This window comes from Aulostomus chinensis, chromosome 3 (genome assembly GCF_037954235.1).
Source record: "Aulostomus chinensis isolate RoL2024-O1b breed Wild chromosome 3, RoL_Achi_v1.0, whole genome shotgun sequence".
Lineage (NCBI taxonomy): Eukaryota > Metazoa > Chordata > Actinopteri > Syngnathiformes > Aulostomidae > Aulostomus > Aulostomus chinensis.
Genome location: NC_141322.1, coordinates 20,458,478 through 20,479,155, shown reverse-complemented (window position 1 = coordinate 20,479,155; position 20,678 = coordinate 20,458,478). Strand labels below are relative to the sequence as shown.

General features: G+C 39.5%; 1 protein-coding gene and 1 pseudogene across 1 annotated transcript; both read right to left on the bottom strand.

Annotated features, from left to right (window-relative positions):
• Positions 1–185: 185 nt before the first annotated feature.
• Positions 186–17,328, bottom strand: LOC147268148 (sodium- and chloride-dependent GABA transporter 2-like). The gene is made up of 15 exons (XM_086199458.1): positions 17,118–17,328; positions 10,054–10,244; positions 8,914–9,048; positions 6,518–6,658; positions 5,988–6,075; positions 5,760–5,892; positions 5,257–5,391; positions 4,519–4,622; positions 3,316–3,440; positions 3,112–3,224; positions 2,299–2,436; positions 2,125–2,227; positions 1,946–2,046; positions 1,643–1,813; positions 186–1,559 (listed from the first exon to the last, which is right to left on the bottom strand). Exons 2-15 carry the CDS (start codon positions 10,238–10,240, stop codon positions 1,452–1,454), a joined length of 1,782 nt encoding a protein of 593 aa, XP_086055584.1. The 5' UTR covers positions 10,241–10,244; positions 17,118–17,328; the 3' UTR covers positions 186–1,451.
• LOC147268149 (enkurin pseudogene) lies at positions 13,992–14,738 on the bottom strand (annotated as a pseudogene).
• Positions 17,329–20,678: the final 3,350 nt, after the last annotated feature.

The following is a 20,678-nucleotide window of genomic DNA, read 5'->3' as shown; positions in this document are numbered from 1 at the left end:
CTGTAATCGTGTATTTGATTTTTCTTTCATTTCGCACTTTTCTCATTATTGCAGAATGGCAGTTGAGGCACACTTGATTATCTGAAGCTCATAAACTGAAACTTCAAGCGTGAACATCAGATGTACAATGTATGCTGTTAACAGCGTCAAAGAAACACATGAAATGAGAGCAGTTGTTGGGTTAACAGTTTAATGAAGACTGAAAATATTACCAATTGCTCATATCAATAACAGACATGTTTGATATGTTTAAAACAATGAAGTTATCGTATCATCAATCCAATGATGTATTCAATCATTTCCATTAACAATACATTTACTGTTTGATAAATCTTGACAAAACATGATCAGTTAAAACATGAGCACACGATGTCGGCTACAGATAATCTTTATTATTGATACTGACATTTGGAATAATTTATAATACAGCACTGGTGTGTTCTAAAAAAAAAAGTCCCAGTAATCAGTTGTATAGGATATAAAATGGCACAAAACATTGATAAATCCGTCATCTGTATAAAAACTAGAATTAAACATGTTTAAAAAAAACATGTCTACAGTAAAAAATAATGTATGTAACTGTTAAAGATATCACGTTTCCATCGTTAAAATTCAAAATATTTTCATTAGAGTAACCATTTAAGTTGCTGGTGAATGTATAATAAAAGTTTTTTTGTACTCTATCAGTACACTACCATCACTCTTTATCTTTATTTAAATCTGAAGGAGAACGATCAAGGAAAAGTATTAACATCATAATACACCAAGGGAGCGAGTCAAACCATAAGCTAATTTGGAACACGTTTGCAACAACAATAAATTGAAACAAGCTAGGGTTCAACTGGGATTCGTTTCCACACAGAATTCTAGACATTCAGATTACCCCCTTGTGGCTAGGAGGGATAATGCAGCTTTGAGACACTGACATTGGCTTCAGACCGTCCGTGTCTCTTATACGGTCTATGGTTGGGAGAGCCCGTAGGCTCAGTTGGCTAAGGTGCATGACTGTAGTGTCTAAATTAGACCCTCGTTTCTTGACAATCCCTTCTTCAAACTCACTGCTTTATTTAATTATTATTATTTACAGTTGAAATTACAGTGACGTCACTTTGAATTGACCTAAAAATGACTTAAGTATGAAATCTGGATAAGGCAGAGTGAAATTATTTCTACAACAAAGAGTGGTCTTTGTAAATGAATCCAAATGTATACCAAATATTGTTTTGATTTAAATTACAAATGAGGACTTTTTGAGTTTGCTGTGTTTCTGTGTTTCACTGAGAGAAACTCCCTCAATGGCGCGAAGGGTCGTGACAGTTTTAGGAGGAAAGAAAAGAACTAAAATGAATTTCCATCCTTTCATGATGTTGTTGTTTTTTTTCAATCCCTGCTTTAAGGGAAGGATGTTTGAGAAGGTTGCCTTCGTGTTCGCTACGAACAACTGGATGTTCTTACATCATACTGTCAAGATTTGAGGTCAACTTGAGTGGTTCAAGCGCTTTCTTCTCAGATTTGGTCAAAGGAAGGTCTTCCGATGGAGTGCATAAGATGGAGATCCTCTGATAGAAGAATAATAGTAATGTTACTAAAAAGAGAACAACGGTACGTAAACAGAACCTTGTGAAGACACGACGTATTTTACCTGTCGAAGTGTCCCGGGAGTGCTGCTCAGACTGTACAGCATCCAGAGAGGAACCAAGAGAGTAGAGGAGAGAGTGAACCACCAGCCAAGAGCATAACCCCACCATGGATACACAATTCTGTTGTCGAACTTCAGAGGAGTGTATTTGAGGAGGGAGAAAAGAAATGTTGCCTGAAAGAAGCCGTAGAAAAAGATACCAGTTACATGATGTTATATGACTGAGTGTCTAAATTCTAACGCTACCCTGCAGAGAAAACTTCCTCCGGGTCCACTGTAGTTCACAGTAAAACTACTTTTACTCACCATGCAGATAACTGGAGTGACATATTTCAAGCAGTACTTGATCAAGGGTAAAGGCTTATATCCTATCATGTCCTCGATGTTGTCATAGAAACGATCTGTTCCTGAGATTGGATAGAGACACTGTGGTGAGGTAAGCACGGAGAAGAGGAAGCCATAGAAATGACTGTTTATCAACTCACCGTACACCCATCCAACACACCCGGACTGAAGTGTGGCAAAGAGAAGAAGGGTCATCCCACTGCACGCGTAGTAGTCAAACAACTGGAAGATGTACAGCCCTCCCTGTGTACGTAAGGCAGGAGCTTAGCGGTTTTACAGTTGGGACGTTATGTAACCGTTTGATTGGATCTTACTTCTGTAACCATGACGAGGCCGATGAGGAAACTGAAGACACTGATAGCAAGAAGAAGAAGTTTACGCCGATGGCCAACATGGAAAAAGGAGGGATGAAGGTCAGAAATGGCTGTTACGAGTGCTTCCAGACCTACAAACTGAAACACAGCGCTCCCATCACCATCTCACACTTGCTGCACATATTTTGAATATCCAAACATTTATTTTATATAATGTTGAGTGTACGACGACTGTCTTAATGCTATAGTAATGAGCATTTGTCTTCATCTGCTGGTACGCTCATACTGAGGTCATAGCCGTCACTGTAGCCTACTACATAACAATGTTTTGGGCTGTAAAACAGTGGGCAAATTGTTTTGAGTGTCACATGACACATCCCCGCAAAGTGACTTGCTTCATTATCACAATTATCTTAATTTGGAAAGTCAACAAGAGTTAGATTACTCCACATTCTAGTTAGCAGAGGTCAGACTGGAAGTAACTAGCATGCACGTGCTCTACACTTAGCTTACGCAGTATGGAACGTTGCCATATAGATACAAATACCATATCCTGAGACACACAAATATATTCATCTGGTAGATAAATTAATTTTCTGTTCATATTAAAACCTTTTGCACTCATTAAGGATGTGAAGTCCTCTTTTTGGTGTTTGGTTTATCGAAATTTTCAAGAAATTTTAATCGTTCTGGGTCAGGTGACCTGCATGTCATTAATTTCTCCATCTAAATAAAGCAAACTACAAGTAAAATAACTGAAAAGTTCAATACAAAAAAGCTGCTTTGAATAATCTCATTTTAAGAACAGCCAACCTCACTGTCCAAACCCAGGAGGATGATCATGATGAAGAAGAATATTGCCCAAATGTGAGGAAAAGGCATCATGGCAACAGCACGAGGGTAAGCGATGAAAGCCAAGCCAGGACCTGCAGTCAGAAGGAGAGGCTCAGACACATAACAAGTAGCTGGATACTTTCATGTACTTACATCCATCTTTTACAGTCGGCATTATCTCACCCGATTCAGCTACTTTGGATATGTCCGTGTTCTGTTCATACGCCATGAATCCAAGAGCAGAGAAGATGGCAAAGCCAGCCACAAAACTAGTTCCACTGTTCAGAAGGCACAAGTAGACACAATCCCTAACAAACACACACACACACACACACACACACACACACACACACACACACACACACACACACACACACACACACACACACACACACAAACCATTAATAATACACATGACTAAACACTTTCACTACTCCTCAATATGTCAACATAACAAAACAAAACAAAAAAATCTAAGCTGGTTTTAAGGGCCTTTTAAATTACTTCAATTCCTGCCTGACATTAAAAGTAACAGATGTCCTGAATGTTTTGCAGATTTGTTTATTGTTTTTTTGCTCTGTCAGAGTTTGTGTTTGTTTTTATTGGTTCTGTGTGTCCGTTAGTTTATTATTCCTTGTCAAGGCACTGTTGGCTGGTTTGCTTTTAAAACTGACGTTTTTTCCCTTCAACTTTGAGCTAAACCTGATATCAAGATAGGTATTTGTACTGGTAAAAAAAAAAAAAATCATTAAAAAAAAAGAATGATTTAAAAAAATAGACTGTGTGTTTATCAAGCTGCAAATTATTGTGATTATTATTTGTTTTATTATTATTGTTGGTTTTTTTTTTTTTGGAATCACTTATTAGCCCCTCACTTGAGCGAGCAGCAATCACCTACAGCCCTTCAGTCCAATCTATCAGTAGACAGCGCCCTCTGTTGGAGTTCAGTTTAATAGCAGTATACAGACTCCAGGTTATTCACAGAGATTCAATAACCAGATTCTCCCTTTATTTATTTATTTTTTTTTGTAAATGGGACTTTTTTGTTTCTCCTTTAAAGACAATGGGGGCCATTTTGAGATTGTCCAGGCGCCGGTTTGGGCCCTGAGGCTATATTTTGCTCGTGCGTGCGTTAAACACTGCAACAAAAGCTGCTTGTATTCTGTGTCGTTTTCTTATGTATGTCTCAGCATGTGTCCTCCATCTCTGTGCCCTTTATATTGCATGCTCTTATCCAGCTTTTATGACCAAATAATATAATAATAAATAAAATGACCCCAGCTAGCAGCTGAACAAGGCTTCAGCAGTGCTCCTAGTTTTAGTCTTGTGTGTGTGTCTATAATATCCAAACTAAAAAACACAGAAGTGACTTTATATCAAACTTACTTGTAACAGTTATTGTTATACTTATTATAACTGCCAAGAGCAGTTAGACATCCAATGCAAATAGCATAGGAGTAAAATATTTGCGTGCCAGCATCCATCCACACCTGAAAATCAAATAAAGGACAACCATTATCATCAGAGAATCTTAAGATCTGAAAAGCCAAGGATCACATTACTCTGTGGAGAGGACATACTTAACATAGTTCCAGTCAGAACAACCTCACGTTCATTGATAATGTTTAAAACAGCTGTCTTTGTGTGGCGTCAGCAAAGCAAACAATGAGTTACAGGGAAAACATGAACTTGAACGATAAGTAACAAATGGCTTTTGTCTCTGAGCTCAGATTTGTATCTGTGTCAGCAAAGCAAACAATAAGTTACAGGACAAACATGAACCTGAATGATGAGTAACAAATGATTTTGGTCATTTCTGCTCAGATTTGTATCTGCTGTTTCCCTTTGGCAAGACGAGCCAGCTGATCTCAGCAGATGCGCATTGGTATGTCCTAAATGTTCTGAACTTTTTGCCTCTGTAAAATTTAAGATTCTAGAGGAATCTTTACACAAAATAGAAATTTGAACGTTATATACATTATAGTAATGTGTAATGCTTCCGTGGATCGTTTTCAAAGGGGACTTACTGGTGTATTCAAATCCTGCATCTAAACATGAGTAAAAGAGTTGCAAAAGTAGGTTAAAGGAGCCCCACGTCAACAAAGAAGTCAAATCTACTCATACCTGGGGGTCAGTGAGGCGGGACGGATCTGGGTAGAGATAAAACTTGATACCATTGATGGCTCCGGGCAACGTAAGTCCACGAACGAGCAACACTGCCAGCATCACATAAGGAAATGTAGCAGTGAAGTAAACAACCTGTGGACGAATCATAGTGCAGCTCAGTTATTGCGCATCACATTATGCCAAGCTGGTTTTGGCCCTGTAGATACAGTATTATACTCCAGAAAGGAAGTCTGCCAGTCGTGCTGCTCGGCTGTAATGGCCGACTCAAAACAACAACGACTTTCATACTTGTGTGCTTGGAGGTCAACCATGAACTTTGTAGAGGCAAATTGTTTTCTTAACTTCTCATTCAAATGCGGTGATGGAGGAATTGTTTCTTATACACAGGGATATGAACAGAAGCAAACAAAGGAACAAATGTTCTTCCCATTATCTCATTCATGACAGTTGTGTCTTGGTAGTTTGTGTACAATGAAGACATGCTAAAGTTCATCCTTTACCTTCCCGGTAGACTTTACTCCTTTCCACACACAGAAATAACAGATGATCCAGGACAACAGAAGACACAGAGCCAACTCCCATCGAATGCTGCCTAACTCGTGAATGCTTCCTGTGAGATTTAAAATTCTCCTCCTGCAAATCACAGTTTCATTGAATTACATGAATTGTATGAATGTTTTGATAACTTGCATTTGATATTTTGTTTTTCACTAAATTCTTGTACTCACTCCCAAAATTCTCTGACTGGTGATGTTGCATTTTTGGCTACTGACCAGTTGAAATAATCTCCTCCCAGATCGAACTCCACACAAGTCTCTGTGACAAAGGAAAACAGGATGTTATTTCTGGTATTGATTTTTTTGCATTTTCATTTTCATATTATACATGTACATACATATACATGTTAGACTTCACTCTAAGGGAGAATGAGTGGGTGTAAGATAAATAAAAAGAGAGACATAAAATAGATGTTTTTTAAACCAATTCATTTCAAAACACATATTCTTTCTTTAAAATTGACTCTTAAGGATGTTATGTAATGAGATTACTACATTATATAGAACAGAAAAGTTATGGATGAGGTAATCTGGCACCTTAAGACTGAAAAACTTCCAAATGATCCAACACCCCACCCTCAGTGAGATCATAAATGTGATTTATGTCAAAAGCAACAAATAAAAGAGCAGATAACAGAAGCCAACATGGCCAAAGAGATTATGGCAATAAAGATAGGTGTGTTTACAGTATTTTGTTCGACCTGTGTTCCAACTGTTTCTGCAACTTGCCCAGGGAAGTTCAGAGGTGAATGACGAGAAGAGGTACAGGAATGCCCAGGCCAGTATGATGATATAATAGATGCTGGAGTATGAAACAACCACCACACTTCCATAACCCATCCCTGAAAAATGAAAATGAAAACAAAACATGTTAACTTTGTGAGCTCATAATGTGAAGGAACATGTTTTGGAATAAATTCAATTAAACTGTATGTTACTGTGGCTCTTAGCAATGTTGATTTTTTTTTTAAATCAACATAATAACAGCCTGTTCTCATTCCCAACTCAACTGCAGAAGCTTCCCACTTCTGGATTATTTACAGGTACCCATCTGAGACGCCCCCTAGTGGCTGGTTTTTGACAACAGCAAAGGAGAAAATACAGAAATGTAGAAAGCAGACAAAACGAGAGAGCTTTGGTGATGAATGGGTCAAACACACGGTATTTTAGTTCACAGTAGGCCTGCATCTCAGGGTTTTAAAGCCTTGGAGGGCTGCCACCACCCTGGAGACAAGAGAGACTCCAGCATGACCTCTGAAGATGAGGCCTCAGGGACAAAAGCCAAAGACTCAACACCAGCTGGGTTGGCGTCAATGAGGACGCCAGATGACTGGACCCCAGCTGGGTTTGTGCTGACTGGATCAGGAACAGGAACAGACGCAACACTGGCAGGGATAGATGGAGCTTTGACAACTGGACTAGACCTCCATTGTGCTGCTGGACTTCTGAGAGTGTGATGTTGGAAGCCATGAACCAGGTAAATCCCCTCAGACATTTGCTGCTGAGTCTCCTTGCATAGTGCAGGGGGATCATGGCGGCAGTGCTTTAGCTGGCAGGCCATAGATTCACATATCCGAGTCTAACTGACTGCGGTGATGATGGATCAGCCGACTGAGGCTGGTGCTTGCAGGCACTATATACCACTGCAGGCAAGTGAATAGTTGGCTGGTAGCTTTTTGGCAGGTGACTAGCATTCTCAGGGTGTGCTTAGGAAAATACTTTAAAGGACAAAAAAACCCCACATATTTGAACTGCTGGCTCTCAATTTGGAATCTCAGATGGAAGGCGAGCAGGCCTGAGGGGAACTCGCTGGAGAAAGAGACAGGATAAGAAAGAGGGCACAACACCACCACTTACTCCTGTCACCAATCTGATAATGTTGAGATCCCTATGAAGAACCAGGCAAAAGAGCTGAGAACAGCAACAGCTGGTTCTTGATATTCATATATGGACAATACACACACACACACACACAGAGGAGAATATTCTGAGACATATCACGGATTCACTTCAAACCGTTAAATATTTCTGTGAACAAACATAGCAAGGGAAGAGCCACCCTATACCAAACACAAACTACAGAGAAATGCAAACTTACAAGTCCAATGTTCAAAAGAGTACAAACTAAAAATGAGAACTTTTAAAAAAATCCAATAAAACAAACAAATAGAAACAGGAGTGTTTATGAAAAACGTGGTCTAGACCTACTCTATATAGAAGAAAACATACTGTTTTGCAAAAATGAAAAAGCTTCTAATATATTAGTATTGCACTGTCCTGTTGCCAGTCACAACTCTGTAGTGGGTATACTGCAGTGCCTCCTGCCCCCCCCCCCCCACCCCACACACACACACACACACTCACACCCACATACACACGCCATAACAATATCCAACAACATCTAAAACACCATCACCAGCACAACTGCTCATGTACGATGGAGTTCACATTATGTATTTTTAGAAGCTGAAACAGGACATCTTGAGAGACGCTTTCACTTGAGTTCACGTGCCTTGATAGGCACACAGATTTAAGCGGGTACACTTAAATCCCAGTGTCTTTAGAAGGTAAATTGCAGGCTCCTGTGCATCATAAAGACTATATACCACTGAACTTGTGCCCTTAGATCCAAAGAGCATCTCCTTCACCAATCAACTCAAGTTTGCTTTCCTCTGAAGATGCCCTGAGAAAACTTCTCTATGACTCTTCACTACATAAATAACATTCACAGGAATTTAAATGAACTGTGTAAATACATTTAACCACAGAGACATCTTTGAAGGCCCTGAGAGTGGCCATGTCTTTGGCAATATAGTACACCTCTGTTTCCTTCCAGTCAACAGGTGCTCAGATCCCCAATATCACATATCCCAGCAATATTTGTAGTAAAAGTGTGAGCACACAAAACTGCTCAACTTTGCAGAAAACAGATATAATTACCTGTGTAGAAAAACATTTTTGGGTAAACGAGAGAAACTGCTGCTTACACTGTTTAACTCAGGTCTCATTAATGTAAATAAACCAATCCTGACCTTTATTCGTGAACATATACAGTATATTTCTGTTTAACAGATGACTTTAGAGTATTTTACTGTACCTTCAAAAAGGGGACAAATTTTCCTCCAGCAAGTAATACTGCCTTGTTGGGTGTACTGGCCGAGTGATGTCTCCAGGAGAAATAGAGGGATACCACAAGTGAAGAGGAAGAGCACATACGGGATAAAGAATACCCCTGGAAAAAAAGGGAGAGTTACTCCACGTAAGTTCATATTTTGATGAACCTTCTCCTCCCCTTACAGCTCCAAGGAGCACTAAAATATTTAATTTGTGAATGTCAAGATTTTCTACACTTGATAGTCATGTGGAATGATTTATCTGACTAAAATATTTCAGCAAGCAGGGTTTATGACTTTGAGCGAACTCTGAGTTAACATTCTTAGTAATTTGTAATTTAGGTGATGAAGTAATATCTTTGTCATGTTTTTACTTATGCGCATTGCTGCACCAAACCTCCATGTATGGCTGTCAAAAAAAGCAAAAAACACGGTAATGCAATTAATTCAAAAAGAAATTAAGGAAGATAGTTCCCTATTTGACAAAAAAAATACCCTGTGTGCCGAAATTTGGAGTAAATTTAAAACAAAGGAAATATAATGTTTCATGTTTTCTGTAATGGAAGTTGAACTGGATTTACTGGTTATTAATAAATTTGCATGATCCGTAGCTCCAATGGTGAAACTTCTAAAACCAAAAGAGTTGCTGAGCTGTTGGCTACAACGTATTTATTTCTGTTGTATGTGGTACAATGGAAAAAATGGTGAACACATTTGAGGGCTTTTTCGATGGTGCACGTTTCTTCATTTTTTGGGGGGTGTGTGTGTGTGGGGGGTCTGTTCTGTGCAGTGTGCAGTGAGTCTCTTGGCTGCCGTACAACAAAATCGCAGCTGAGTGTGATCTTACTGTATGATGCCCAGGTGTGATATGTTTTATTGTACCACTCCAGATAAGTTGCACAACAGTGCTCTGTGACCACGCTGTGAGTAGGTGTGGGAAGAGCAAACGCCAACAGCTGGTTGAAGTATTTGGAACATGTTAACATAGTGGTGCGGATTTTGACTTGATATACAGTAGATTAACATTATAATAGAGCTGCTGTGTTAATACTCAACATTTGAATTCTATCTGTAGTCTACTGTTGTATTTTTGCACTCCTATACTTGTCTATAATGAAACTCACCTCCTCCATTTTTGTAGCACAGGTAGGGGAAGCGCCATACATTTCCTAGTCCTATGATTTGTCCAGCAACAGCCAAGAGGAACTCAATTTTGCTGGACCATTGTCCTCTGGCAAGGATGGTGGGTCCAGAATGGGCTGTACCTTTGTCAAACTTGAGCTTAAGCTCTGGATCATAGAACTTATCCATTGCACTGTAATGAGACAAGGAGAGAAAAACCAAACAATCTTTCATATACTCGCTTAAAATACACACTGTCGTTCCCTTTTTTTAAAACTTGGAGTTGGTATATGTCAGCACGGTGGTGCAGTGGTTCGCACTGTCGCCTCACAGCAAGAAGGTTCAGGGTTCGAGTTTTGTGGCTACTCCAGCTTCCTCCCACAGTCCAAAGACATCAAGAGGGGACGAGGCTGATTGATACTCTAAATTGACTGTAGGTGTGGCTGTGAGTGTGAATGGGTGTCTGTCTGTCTGTGTTGGCCCTGTGATGGACTGGTGACCTGTCCAGGGTGAACCCCGCCTCTCGCCTGAAGGCTGCTGGGATAGGCTCCAGCCCCCCACCACCACCCTTAACAGGATAAGTGGTAGTAAATGGATGGATGGCTGGAGTTGGTACATCTCTAGTGACCTCAAACCCAATGTGAAAAAATGAAGATGCATAATCCTGCTGACAGTCACAGTGGCAAAAACATGCCTTCCTTTGAGTTAATGATGTAGTTATTTTGCATTACTTCCTTATATTTTTGTATTTTGTATTGGTTTTGTATTAACTGCAAATGAACGAGAACTTCAGCATTACAACAGGATTGAATTATTTATGAAACCAAAGAAATTCAAAACTAGAGAATCGTCAAATCATGTCTAGTATTACAAAACTAATAATATTCAAACAAAAGAGGTTAATGCGCAGCTCAGCAACCGGACTCTCACCAATATTACTCTGTCATGAGGGAAATCTGTTTCAGTGTTTCACTAGTTGTAAATATCCAAACAAGCTCTGAGAGGAACTTGTGTTTCACAAATAGAAACAAGCATTGTGTCTTTTGTTGCCATGTAAAAAATAAACATTACATAAACATTCCTCCGAGTGTGAGATTCAGTGGCGAGTATCTCATTTTTAACAGATGTTTACTTTTTGTGTTTGCAACATTCCCAATTCTTTACACGAGCTTGTCAAATCAAGGTTACATTATATTTCATTTGCTTTCATTTGTCAACCTAATAAATATCGTAAAAATTTCAGGAGGAGTAAAATTGATTGTACACGTATAAATGTGTTTGGCTTTTAATGACCAACTCATTGAACTTGCAACAACAGAGTCTGCCTGGAAGACTTTCTAGCCAAAAATAGCTTTCTGGCAGATATCACCTCTCTATGAGAAAACACTGAGCGGTTCCTGGAGGGTAAATGATGAGCTCTCAGCTTTCCCAGAGGCTACTCGTATTTGAAACGTTCCCTGATATAGTTGCCAACCAAACATTTTTTTTTTTTATACTTGTTGACTTATTTTCAGATTAAAAAGCTGAGAAAGTTACTTGGTTACATCTATGAAAAATTGTGGTTTGGGTTAAAATGGAGCCTCTCACATCAACGCTGTATTGAAACGATTTCTGGCTGGACTTCTGGCAGAAAGCCTTGCAGGGCGAACCTCTCCTTTATGTCCTCCACTCCCTGCTAATTTGTTTGGGGAAACATTTAATATGGTGGACGCTTGACAAGGACGTAAGCACTGAGTGGACAGGAAGAGGTTATCTGGGGCAATTTGAGTAAGGGCCATGTACCTGAAAAGAGTTGGATAAACTGGCAGAAAGAAAAAGTGTATATAAATAGACAGCTGGAGGCAAGAGAGCAAGGGAGTGAACAACTTCAGGGGACTGACTAGGATAGTAAAAAAAAAAACATGGGTGAGAGGGAGAACAGAACCCCCCCCCCCAAAAAAGGGGAAGGAGAGGGAGAAGAGCACTTGTGACGGTAATTACACAGTATCAGAATACTCAGTAATTACATTACTTTACAGGCAATTATCTCGGTCAAGTGAAAAAAAACCTGTCAATACTAGAAATTAATGCATACTGTAGAATATTTTGAAATGAAAAAACAAACTATTACTTCCCACTGGCTACCAAAGCACCTCTCACAATATTCAATTGCAGCCTTCCTCTTCTCAGAATCTTCTTCTCTCTCTCTGACCAGGCTCACCTTGTATATTTCCTCCTTTATAAAAGGCCAATGTTCACCTTGATGTCAAAACAGCACTAAAAAAAGTTCCGCTGCGCATGTGAATGAGAGATGTTGGCCCCTGTGACAATGAGACAGCGAAATCCACTGAAAACAGAAGCTGCTATCTTTACATGACAACAGTAGAAACAAATAAAAAAATTTGACATTTATTTAAAAGTCAGTTGATGGTCGGGTGCAATAGTTTGCATCCCGGGATTTACACAGGGAGTAAAATGATATGCAAACTGATAGAAAAGCACTGTTGACCAAGGCAAATAGTGTGCATCGGCAGAGTCAGATCACATGAAGCTGTGTTGTGAAAAAATGAACTATAATGCTCGGTTTCTGCACAATGCCGGCAGTCTTGTCTCGCTGGGTCAGTAGAGGGCCACTGCAGCTTGGCATGAGGGTAATACTTTCATCAGTGTTGCTTTTGTGTTGCTGTTTGGATTTAGGGTGGGAGAGAAGCAAGGAGACATGAAACTATACCTACACGCGTAATACCGATGACTCAGTCTGGAAATGCCCAAAACTACATTTAGTGGGGCTGCTGAATGGGCATTCGAAGGGGAATGTGTTTTAACACCAGAGGACTACGGTCACGTGTTGATGACAACAGTCACAACACTCAGGTTGAAGAACAAGTTAAAGTGATATTTCACCAAATAGCTACATTGCCTTTCAGTTAGTTATCATCAGGTATCTTGAACCCATGAATATATTTTTCTTTCCTTTTGGATGACTGCAGAAGTCATAAAATTCTAGCTACATATTTTTAGCTTGAAGCTAATAGTGACCTACTGCTAACAACAGCAAAACTGTCCATATAATGCACGCTGTGTTTTTCCATTGTTTTCTTTGACTTTCCTCTGTTTTTTCTCCCCAGTTGTAAGTTGTGCAGTTACCCTACATCCTGGCCATTGCTCCTCTGCTCACCGGGAGGACATAGCACATTACAAAACAGAACACATACCCTCACGTAGCCCCCCCGTCACAGCCAACTGTGTCAAAGCCTTGGCTGTCCCCTTGTCTACATTCTCTCCAGGTTCTTGATCACTCTCACTGCACCCTGCTCTCTCTCCTTCATCATCTCTCCTTCTCTCCCTTTTATCCAAAAGGGCACGACACAAGAAACTAATTAAGATGAAGAATATTGGAATATTTGATGGAGCAAAGCTTCTCTGAACAAATATTTCATTTGCTAACAAGTTTAAGAACATGTGCTTTTCTTTGGTTTTCTAAAATGACATATAAGGTGCAAACCAACTATATCAGGGTATAAAAGCATAATGTTATCATGAATTAAAAATCCGTCCATCCATTTTCTTCCGCTTATTCCTGTTAAGGGTCGTGGGGGGGCTGGAGCCTATCACAGTGACTACGGGTGAGAGGCGAGTTTCACCCTGGACAGGTCGCCAGTCCATCACAGGGCCAATACATAGAGATAAACAACCATTCACACTCACAGACACACCTACAGTCAATTTAGAGTATCCTATTAGCCTCGTCCTCTCTTGATGTCTTTGGACGGTGGGAAGAAGCCAGAGTACCAGAGAGAACCCACACAGACACAGGGAGAACATGCAGACTCACACAGAAAGACCCCATGCCCGAGCCGGGACTCAAACCTGGAACCTTCTTGCTGTGAGGCAACAGTGCTAACCACTGCAACACTGTGCCACTCCTACCGATACCTCTTTGGTAAAACATCCCACTGGATTACTTTGTAAAGACGATTTTCTTGGGTCCCTCAATTAACTTGATAAAGTGCTCCAGCTGGTCCATTTCCTTGTCAATTTTTGCCCTTTTGGCCTTCTTTGCTGGGGTGTCTTGGACAAATGGGAGTCCCTGGAACTCAATATGCAGCTTATCCCAGTTTCTCCTCAGACCATTCAATGTGGCTTGTCGCTCTTTCTCGGATAGCTGTTTGTTGGCCAATTCCTCCTTCAGTTGTTTGGCACGTGTGGCACTCTCTTCTTGAGCTCTATGCTCCTCTATGCGCTGCAGCACATATTCTGGTACTTTTCCATAACTTTTTTTCTTTACATATTTGGGAACAAGCCCTGACTTTTCATGGCTATTCTTGTTGATGTGTTTGGCCCGTGGTTTCACCTGTTCTGCCACATTTTTCACAATAAAATTTTTGTTGGTAGTACTGGCTGTCGCTGGGTTGTCTGTCCTCAGGGGGAATGCTGGTTTCTTTACAGTACAGGGTTTAGAAACCTCTGTTAAGCGCTGGTTCTTTTTTGGCTGGTTTGGTTTGAGGTCGTTAGCATACTTATTGGTCTTTTGTTTTGTGTTTCGTTCCTCAACCTTTGGTGGACCCATTGTTTTCATTGCATCCTTGTTAAGCTTTTTCTCAAGGATGACTGTTGACCTCAACTTGCACACATGCAATGGCGGCTTTTCAACGTGAACCACTGGCTTTGGTAAATGAGTGTAAATGCTTTCCTTCTTAGCAAACATAATTTTGTGTGCAAAGTCTTCAGCTACAAACTTGTTAATCTGAGGAGTTTGTTTTACAACCTTGTATAATAGCAGATTTCTGCGTCAGTGGCAGTGTTAATCCGTCGTCACCGTCATATCTCAATGAATCACTATGATTGATCTCATTCATTCTTTGTCATTGTCACTACACAGTGTCACACAGTGTAGTAAAATGTCATTCTGACAGTTATCTCAGAGTAGAGCAATCACATTTTCAAAATTTGAAGCCTGACAAGTCAGTTATTTTCTTTTTTTGTTGTTTAACTCCTGGTGATGGGTGTGAATAACAGTCGATCAGATCACACACAAAACAACCTTTCATCTTCTGTTTATTTCTTCTCCTCGTTGTCAACCTTAACCTTTTTAAAATGGATAATGTGACAACCAGCCAAGGGAACAACCCCGCTTTAACTACAATTATTATTCACAGGAAAATTATGCATGCAATTTATCCAGTTGATATCATCCTCCAGCTGTAGAAAGTTCTTGTAAAGGGATCAGCCTCCTGCTGCTGAAGAATTCAGCTGACATGAAATGGTTGCATCTGTGTGAAGCAACAATAAGGAAAGTCGGTTTGTCACCCCATTTGACTTTGGGTCTCTCAAAATCAAGACCAAGACATTCTCAACATTCTTGACTTTATTTTAACTTTTTACAAGTGAGTGATTGGACAACGACCACCCACTCCTGGCTGCATTTGTTATTTATAGACATAGCTCTTTGTTTACTGTAGCATTACACAACACTTGATGTAAATTCAGGAACCGGAACAGGACAAAACAGGCTTTACCTTTGTGTCAAGGATTTGTAGCAGTTTGGGATGGTAAAATGCTAAGATGAAAAATGCCAAACATGTTCACATTCGTCCTTTACACGGACAATATTCCTTCAGTCTGATTGAAATGTTTCTGATTGAATTCCAGCTTAACTTTTTACATGTTCACTTAATCAAAATACATCTTTTTTAATGTCCAAAGAGCATCTGCCTAATGTAATCATGGTGACACATCTAAAACTGGACTAGAAAACACGGAAACTAGCGATTGTCCGCCAATCTTTCAAACATTTATTTGGAAAACTATTACTCTTAAATATTACTAAACTATTACTATTATTACAAGTCATTTAATCATCAACCTTTCAACAATTTTGTAATATTTTTAGGGTCTCCAGCAAAAATGTTCTACTGACCATTAATTTTTTGTTCCTTTGGTATACTTCCTGGATACTCGGTCACACCATCCATCCATCCAATTTCTATGTGGTTTATCCGTTAAGGGTTGTGCGGGGCTGGAGCCTATCCCGGCTGACATTGAGCAAGGTGGGGTTCACCCTGGATGGGTCACCAGTCTGTCACAGGGCCATCAGGAGCAATTAGGGGTTCAGTATCCTGCTCAAGAATACTTCAATATGGTCACCGGAGGAAGTGAGGATCGAACAGTGACGCTTTGGCTGCTACACGGCCACTCTACTGCAGAGCCACGCCGCTCCAGACATTCACAGCAAGAACATATTAATTCCAAAGCCAGACAAAAGTGACCAGATTGACTATTTACACTATTTATTTATTTTTGCTATTGAACTGATTTACAAAGGTTTCGACCAACGTCCTCATCCTGATCTCCTGATCCTCTCCTCTGATGAAGTGGTTGCAAGACCCACTGAGGCATTTGTTTCTGTTTTTTAAAATTCTAAGCAGTCTGTTAAATATTGGAATATTCCATTAACGCAGATAGTGACATGTTGACTCATAGTTACGCTCCCAGGAACCAGGAGGATGTCTCACAAGTTGAAGACTGACAAGTGTTTAAAAACAAATCAAGACTCAACATGCCCTTGTGCCTGACATCTTTCAGACAACATGTCCAGCATAGGGATTTTTATCTCTCTTAATTCCCTACACCTAACTTGATTCTGCTGGTCTACTTTACAGTAAATCAACCTCTGTTTTTCTTTTGGGATGTACAAAGCTCACAACGTACTATGATTATAAATATTGTTTTTTTCAGTAAATAGAGTTTTCAGTCTTTTCATTCGATATCAGTACAGAGTTATTAAAGTTACTCTTTCGTAAAAGTGGAATGAGATCATTCTAGTCACCATTGGAATCATGACAGTGTGGCCTTAGGTGTTACTCTGAACAAGGGGAAAAGCTGCTGCAGCGTAGCCGGTGACCTTTGGCATACTTAATGCAGCTACAAGTGCCAAGACAGTGTACACGTAAAAGACCAGCTGTCTTTGAACTCAACTGTTACCCTTTATTTCCTGTTCATAAAATGAAACCTTCTTTCAGTCACCATTTCAGCTCAGCACAAATACATGTTTATGACCAAAACACAAAGGATAAATAAAAAGTACCTGACAAATGCAGCTGCAAGTCAGTAGAGTGTGGCTGTGTGTTGCACTTCCATTCATCCTCAGGTGGAATTCATCTGGTGCCTTTTGGGTAAAATAAATGTGTAGATCCTGGACAAGTGTTCCTCCCAGTACTGACCATGAGTGAGTCCATGTGAAGGGATTTGAGCGAGCTATGTGTATGTGACAATGAGCGAGTGAAAAAGAGCAAGACAGACAGACTGAGAGGGGAGGGGAGGTGTTATGTGTTTCTGAATGACCAACTCAAGGCGGGGTCTATTCAACGAGACCGCATGGTCTAACAGTGAAGAGCGGGGGATTTGTCCTGTAGCCAGCCAGGCAGCATAACTCTGTGGATGTAGGTCAACTGGCCTCTCGACCACTTTGGTGCACACTGAAAATATTCAACAACTATTATGGTCCTAAGACTTTTTTGTAGCACCACCACGAGGATGACATTTTCAGTGTGTTGGGTGTTACACTCCAAACAAAAGCGATGAAAGAGATGATAGAAATATTAGTTACAACTATGGAACAGCCTAAATATTTGTGATCCAGTTAAATGTATACAGAATTGGAAATGAAGCATTACATTATACTGTCTACTGTGACCCAAACTTGTTAAAGTCCTGTACCCCATAAAACATTTTAACTCTTGCTGTTTCCTCCCTCCACATAATGCTAGCACAATCAGGGGCTAGGCTAACACTAAAGCTAGCGCTGAAAGAGAGTGGTACCTGGAGACCACCACTGTTGCTCTCTCTCTCTTTATATATATATATATATATATATATATATATATATATATATATACATACACACACACACATATATCACAGCACACAAAAATATGTGTTGTTTTTCTTTTTAAATGTATACATTTTTTAGTAAAAGGACATTCACATTTTTAAACGGTGGACAAATAAACTCTGTGACCCCTCATTCCAGCCACAGCACCATTGCCCTCCAGGAACAAAAACCCTGTTTAGGCAGAGGAAAAAAAATCATATTGGTTGCGATCAACTGAACAAGGCTCTTTTCAGTTCTCGACCCACAGGAAAGACCATCTGCTACAGACTGCAAATCATCTTCCCCAATTGTCTATTTATGCTCAGTATAAGCAGTTGCTAAGCACTTGGGTCATAATTCCGTTGCAACAATTTAGCTTGTGCATTCTTTAAGTGTTTTTCTGAAATTGTATTTTTTGTGGATTCGGTACACATAATTATATTTGACTGTTTTAAGGCATTTTTTTCACAATTTTATCTAATTTAATTTTGATGGTAACTATTCCTTTTTTTTTTAGTTTATTCTTTATCCCGCATTTAATAAAAAAAAAATTAAAATAAGTATTTTTAAAATCTAAATTTTAAACTACTGTCTTGACACTGTGCCAGTTATTGCCTGAAGATGATTGATCGGATTTCAATTAATTTCAAAATCATGATTTCGCTTTTATATTTTTTCTGAAATTATTTTTATTTTAAACTATTTGCTGTGTATTTATTTTACAGGGAACTCTCATTTCCTCATGACCCTCCTACTTCCTTAAATGGAGTGATTATTAGATATCCTTACAACATGAAGTAATAACCTTAACTCGTGACCCACTTGCTTAGTCTTGATACGTCATGAGAGTTTGAACATGTGATGTGCAGTTTCTTAAGAACGTTCTCATGCAATTGTACTTGTTGCTTTGTTGTATTTTTTTAAAAATCATACCATTGTCACTTATTTGTGTTTGAAATTTGCAGTAATTGAGACAAAAATGCACAAAACCCCCAAAACAAAACAAAATAAAAAACTGCAACACACTCACATCATATCTGTTTAAACAGAAAAACTAAAACACGCAGAATTAACCCTTTTATCTTTGCCATCTTCTCTTAAAAATTTAATTTAATGAAATCAAAGACAACATAACACACATTTAAGGGAAAAGTAGGAAGAAATCACAAACCTCTTGTCTCCTGGAGCAGGTTGATATCCACCTGGCTTTGTTTCAACTTTTTCCATTTCAAAAAAACGTGTTCTCAGTTCAGAGGCAATGTCTATCCCTGTCAAATGAGCTTCAGTTGAACGCAGAGTGGTCATAAGATGTTGGACAAATCATTATACTGGTTGTTAATTAATTATCTCTCGTGGTACATGGGTTTACCAGAGTTCAGAGAAAATGAAGAACAGGCTCATCATTTTACCTTCTTCTTTTTTTCTTATTTTTTTACACCAACTTTAATGGTCTTGAGTGAAATACAAAAATGAACATTTTGTTTAAAAAAAAAACCAACAACAACCTAACTTTAAGGACAAATTATACATGTTAAAACGTCAGTTAACCATAGTCCAGCTTAGGTAATGTATTTAAACTGATGCTGAATTGGGCAAAATCATGATGAATAAAGAGCTAAAGAATCCCAGTCTTGTTGTTAAAATGGGGTCGATGTTGCCGTGGTATTTATTCACTGTTTAGTCACGTGTTGAAACACAGGTGAAAAGGTGAGACTCAGATACTGTCACCATCTGAAAAATGTTGTTGTGACATGAGACCCCTTTTGAGGTTGGATACTAACCTGGTGCTAAGATTGGTTGGGGTAACCAACCCCACTCACCCCCATCTTTCTGAGGAGCCATCAACACAGTAGAGTCCCTCGAGCTGAGGATGATAGACTGTAATCTACAATTCATGCAGGTCCTGAGTCTGGGTGAGCAGGTAAGACTGGAGCAGATCCCTTCAACCCTAGACAGAAATGTTTTGAAACTCTTGACAAAGGGGTGCTGGGTGCTGTCCATCGGAACCAAAAGCCACACCAGAACAACCCTTTCTTCTGGTTGCGTCATCATCAAGGTCAGGAACTCCCACCAGGCCTCGCCCCCTTTCACCATACCCATACTTTAGTGTATGTTGCATCTACTGGTAACTGATCCAAATTCCCCTCCTCTCACTTTTTTCATTACATTTCAATAACTTGTTCAAACAGTTGATGTTCAATGATCTTCAACCAAGCATAGCCTCTAAAATTTGACTTACCTTGAATAGTGCGAATATATATTCTACCTGACTTCCTGCCAGTGCACTTAGAACTGACTGCGTTCTTTTCTTTTTCTGCTGTGTCTATATGTCTCATTTTTTTCTGATTCGTGTCTGTGCACAAGTTGTCTTGCCATTGTTGCTTGTTAATAGCTAACTTGTGTGCAGGAAAGGAAAACAAAACAAAACAAAACAAAACATTCACATGCTATGTTCCACCTGCTAAAAACCAGCTGAGACCAGTAAGGTTGTTGATACAGTAGGAAGTGTGTGACCAGTTTGATCCTTCAGAAAATGAAAAATGATGTGACCAGTGGCAACAATCGTCTCTAAAATCACAATGTTTTTGTCATGTCAGTCAGTCACATGACATTCCTAGACTATAGGAACATATATATATAGGATATCTATCTCTCCTCTGTGCATGCAGGAGGGAGCCGTTATCAACAGACACCAGCTAACTCTACTTAGCTTAGCACAGTGAAGGATCTACACAAGCTAGCCTGGTGACATTGTCTGAACACTGAAGACTGTGG